Source organism: Hydra vulgaris, chromosome 12 (genome assembly GCF_038396675.1).
Source record: "Hydra vulgaris chromosome 12, alternate assembly HydraT2T_AEP".
Taxonomy (NCBI): Eukaryota; Metazoa; Cnidaria; class Hydrozoa; order Anthoathecata; family Hydridae; genus Hydra; species Hydra vulgaris.
The window spans coordinates 38,665,001-38,670,361 of NC_088931.1; the positions used below are offsets into that span (position 1 = coordinate 38,665,001).

General features: G+C 28.8%; 1 protein-coding gene across 1 annotated transcript in view; it reads left to right on the top strand.

Annotated features, from left to right (window-relative positions):
* The window catches only part of LOC100212449 (NEDD4-binding protein 2), an 80,248-nt gene extending 78,292 nt beyond the window's left edge, over positions 1–1,956 (top strand). The window contains exon 18 of the mRNA XM_065813161.1: positions 1,758–1,956. Coding sequence (XP_065669233.1) covers positions 1,758–1,803 — 46 coding nt within the window. The 3' untranslated portion in view covers positions 1,804–1,956. The remainder of the gene's footprint in view (positions 1–1,757) is intronic.
* The last annotated feature ends 3,405 nt before the right edge of the window (positions 1,957–5,361 follow it).

Below are 5,361 nucleotides of genomic sequence, written 5' to 3' on the forward strand. Positions count from 1 at the left end.
CTTCTATTTCACTACCTGTCTGCCATTCCTCAATAGTATAATGAACTCAACTTTTATGTCAATAATTGTGGAGAGAAAAATAAAAATCATTTCTTTCCCAAACTTTTTATGGCGCTTACTTACAATAAGTGGATTAAAAAGGTCAACCAATTTTTCCCAATCAGAGGGCACAGCTTTTTGCCTTTTGACCGTAGCTTCTTGATTACAAAAAGAGTGCTAAGAAGCCATGACAGAGTGTACTCTCGAGTCCTTAATACTAGTTAGTAGGGGGATTGGAATTTTAGTACAGATCTAATATCGGGGGGGGGGGGTTAATAAACGTAGGGCAGAATTTTTTTAAGTTGCAATATTAGTATTTTTTATAATAAGGTTGAGTTTATAAACCTAAACTAATATTTTTTACAAAACACATCAAAACTATTTAATTCTAAGGTGGCTTGCAATCAAATGCGCATTTTTGAACAGCTGTTTTATCAAAATTTCAATTGGATTTAATATGCTGATATAAGTTTTATACTTTGGTGAAAAGCTCATTTTTGACAAATCAAGGTTTACTATGTCAGCGATTTTGAAAGCCTGTTTACACTGAAAGTTTTTGTTTTTATCAGTGACTGAAAAAACTATTTTCCAATTTTTAAGGCCGCTTTCCTTTTTTTGATTTTTTTTAGTTTTGAGATATAAAGTTTTTGCCGACAACAAGTAAAAATTAATAAAAAGGGAGGTCTTAATAAGCTTGGAATGGGTGGAAAAATTTCCCAAAAATTAATAAAAGTACCCCCTCCTCCCTCCCTCCTTTATTAAGGACTCGAAAATACAGAGTTCAAGAAATAAAAAATATTTTATTAAAAAGTAGTAATCAAAGAAAGTTTTTAGTGGTTAATGCAGAGAGTTCATCTCTGGTTTACAATGTTGAAAGTTGGTGGCCAGTCCATTATAAAAAACATTACCAAAGTCAAAACAATGGGTAAATCCAGAAACCAACAAACTCAGTTTGCAATAAGCAAATTTCACCATTTTCAATACGGTTGTGACATTATAGTTCAATGTAAAGTCAGTGAAATTATCAATGGTATTGTACTTTACTTTTAAGATGAGAATAAATGCTCAAGAAAGTGTGAATCTGTAAGAACAGCTTATATACCCAAACGTAAAGATTTTAATAAAATCTGCTAAATTGAATAAGTAAATTTAAGAAAGTATTAAGTATATCCCATGTGATCATATTGACTTTCATAGTGAACTAATGCAATGGCTTACAGTAGAAAGCAAGGGTGGAGAAGTAGAAGATGTTGGGTAAAATGATTTAGCATAGATGATAAAATTGCTGTAATAGACCTTTTTTTCTTTATATTTTTTGTTAAAATTATTAAACAATTCATAAATAAAAACTTTGTGAAGATTTAATGTAGTTTATGACATCATTTCTATAGCCCATAATAAAATAAGCAGTAATTATTTGTTGAATGTTAAAAGAGCTAAAGTTCACAATATATATATATATATATATATATATATATATATATATATATATATATATATATATATATATATATATATATATATATATATATAAACACACACAAAATAATATATATGTAATAGTAAAATTATTAATAATAATAATAATAATATAAAGAAATTTGTTTTCATTCTTGCTTTTTAATACTTGATTTAAATCTTTAAATCACTCGACATAAAATAGTAATAATTAATAAGTACCATTTTCGTGTTTCGTAATAATTTGAATTTTGGTTTAGATTTGAACAAAGAAGTCAAGGAGGTGAGATGAAAGTTTTTATCTAATACTTATTAGTAAATATTTCATTAAGTTTAATTGTAAATTATAACATTTTTATTTGGTATATACAGCTAACTTTAAAAAGGGTTTATCCAATTTTTTACCTTGTATGAAACTTTGTATTGAATTTGAAATATAACATTTGAATATAATTTAAATCTTGTTAGTTTTTGCTTTCATAATGAACCATGATTGATTAACAAAAAGTTGAAATTAAAGTTAAAAACTTTTATGCATTTAAATTATTTCATTGACTAATTTGCTTAATGGTGCATTCCATGGTTACTGATAAAAGTTCGCAAATAATTGAATTTGAATGCTTTTAATTTATATTAAAAACTCATAAGGGAAAACTCGTAAGGAAAGCTAAAATTTGTTTATATACATGAGTAATATTGGTGACTACTTAAAATTTTGAAACTATTTATATATATATATATATATATATATATATATATATATATATATATATATATATATATATATATATATATATATATATATATATATATATATATATATATATATATATATATATATATATATGTAAAATAATATTAGTGTAATATAATAGTGTAAGTTCGTTACTAGCAAAGCGCTTCTATTTGCTTTTTTTTGATTATGAGCATTTGACTTTAAATTTTTCTAATTAAAACAAAAAAAAAATACTTTTAAATACTTTGATATAAAGCCATCCTACTTTTCTAATATGCTTTTATTGTGCTTTTTTATTCCAAATTCTAATTCATTATTTTGATATATCAGATTTACATCACTTTAAAATTACGGTTAAATAGAAAGAGATTCGGTACACATAAAATATTTAATTCTTCATACTATTTATTAATCCTATAGATCTTTTTAAAAATGAAATTGAATTCAAAATATTTTGGGCTTTCAATACGAAAATTTGATTTAATTACTTGGTAAACAAATGAGTAAATTAAACAACATTTGAATCTATTAGATTAAAAGGAGTATGCCCTACTTTGATTTCTTTTGGCCCATATCCACGCCAAGCCGATCGTGTTTAGATTTTTACGCCAACGAATCGTTAGTGTCTTAAGCATTATCTATCAAAAAGTCTAAGCCCAGTCAGCTTAGCGTCATAGTTATCTGGTAATTGTAAAGGGTAATTTTATATTGTTTTCTAACATCGTTGAGCGTAAGCGTGTGTTTTAAAGAAAGAAAGAAAAGAAAAAGCCAAAAGTGTATGTAAGTTGGACATATTCCCTAAATATAATAGATATGTTAAGTTAAAGGTCACACGATTAGAGTTTTTTTAATTTTCGATCTAAAATCTGAAGCCGACGATTCAGTGTTTTTTGGTTCGTTTCAACGAACTTTTTATCGGTTTGGTTTGATAGGTTTCAAAATTTAATGTACTTATGCATTAATTTAACTGCTTTGACTTTCGACGACAATAAAATATTGCTTAGGGGTCGTCCATAAAGTACGTACGCTCATAGGAGGGAGGGGGGGGGTCTTCAAAAAGCGTACGAAAGCGTATGGGGGGGGGGGAGGGTTCAATTTAAAAGTACGTACTTCGATTTTCTAATTTATCACAATTAACCAGCTAATCAATAGAAAAGTTACATTCTGACTAAAGATTCTAGTTTGCCAACATAAAAAGATGTATGGTATATAAAGTAGAGGGTATAGTTTTCCTCTATGCACACACATGTATGGGCGCCCTCAGAATTTTTTGATGTTCCAGATAGGACACTTTCACACATCGTGCAAACTCATAACTTAAGTTTGTTTATACCTATGCCAAATGAGGAGGCCTTGCAAAATATCGGGATGGCGGAGGCCTGTGAACAAAAAGCCTTAAAACGCTTACCCTCCCGACCCCCAAAATGAGAGGGGTGTAAATTTTGCATGGTTATAACTTTTAGATTTGGAAAAAAATTTGGATGGCCTCCGCCATCCAAATTTTTTGCAAGGCCACCTCATTTGGCATATTAACAAACTTAAGTTTGCACGTTGTGTGAAAGTGTTCTATCATCAAAAATCAAAACATCAAAAAATCCTGAGGGGGCCCATGCACACATGCCCGCCCTTATATACTGGCCCTGAGTAAGACCTGAGGGCCGTGGTTGATGGGACGGAGTCTCCCCAAAAAAAACGTGTCAATGGCGTCTCAAAGACCGCTAGGTTTTGCTAAAATAAAAAGTTTCTTAAAATAGCAAAAGGGCACAAAATTTGCTGTTGCTCCCTCCCACTGGGTTTTACCCTTTGTTTTCAATATTACTGATCTCGCGTTAGACTCGTTTTTTACTTACTAAAGAGGGGTGCCTGAAAAAAACGTCTTAAGTATAAATTATTTACATTTGATTCGTTATTAAAACAAAAAAAGGTTTCCAAGATTTGACCGGGAATCAAACCTGGATCTCCGTCGACTATTGCTGCCGCAATAACCTCTCGCCCAAATACACACTTACTTCTGATAAATTTTAAATTTATTTAAATTATAATTTGCATTTATACTTAAAGACGTTTTTAAAATGCGTAAGCAAAAAGCTTTGGGGTAGTATAAAGTATCTAAGGTACCCTCCGTCTTTTTTTTTTTTAATTAAACTTTTTAATTAAGAAAAAAAAAACAGGAGGGATGGGGGGGGATATTTGAGGGGGGGGTATTTGAGAAACGTACGTACTTTTAAAGGGGGGGGGGGCGGAATAAATGTACGCAGGGCAACCGGGGGGAGGGGGGGCCAAATTTTAAAATTTTTGGCGTACGTACTTTATGGACGACCCCTTAATAATTAAAGTCGCGAAATTGTTGTCAAAACTTTTTTTTAAAAGTCTCTTTCGACTACGAGATAAGGATATATATATATTATATATATATATATATATATATATATATATATATATATATATATATATATATATATATATATCCGATATATATATAATATAAGGATAAAGATATATATATATATCCTTATCGAGTTTTTAAACTTTTTTTTAAAAGTCTCTTACGACTACGAGATAAGGATATATATATATATATATATATATATATATATATATATATATATATATATATATATATATATATATATATATATATATATATATAAATATATATATATATATATATATATATATATATATATATATATATATATATATATATATATATATATATATATATATATATATATATATATATATATATATATATATATATATATATATATATATATATATATATAAATTAGTAAAAAACACTTATCTAACTTTTATCTTCGACTTGAAGTTTCACCATTGCTGGATCATCAGGAAGAGAACTCTTTTTTTCACCATTGCTGGATCATCAGGAAGAGAACTCTTTTTTTCACCATTGCTGGATCATCAGGAAGAGAACTCTTCCTGATGATCCAGCAATGGTGAAAAAAATCTTATAGCCTGCTGCTACAAAGGAGTCTTGCTACATCGGCTATTTTGTAGCCTGACTCGCAACAGAGTGCTGCTACATCGACTGAGGGTTTGTTTGGGCAGGCAGTCTCACTTGAGAAAAAAAACAACGTTGTTCAAGTTTTTAAACTCTTTCTGTT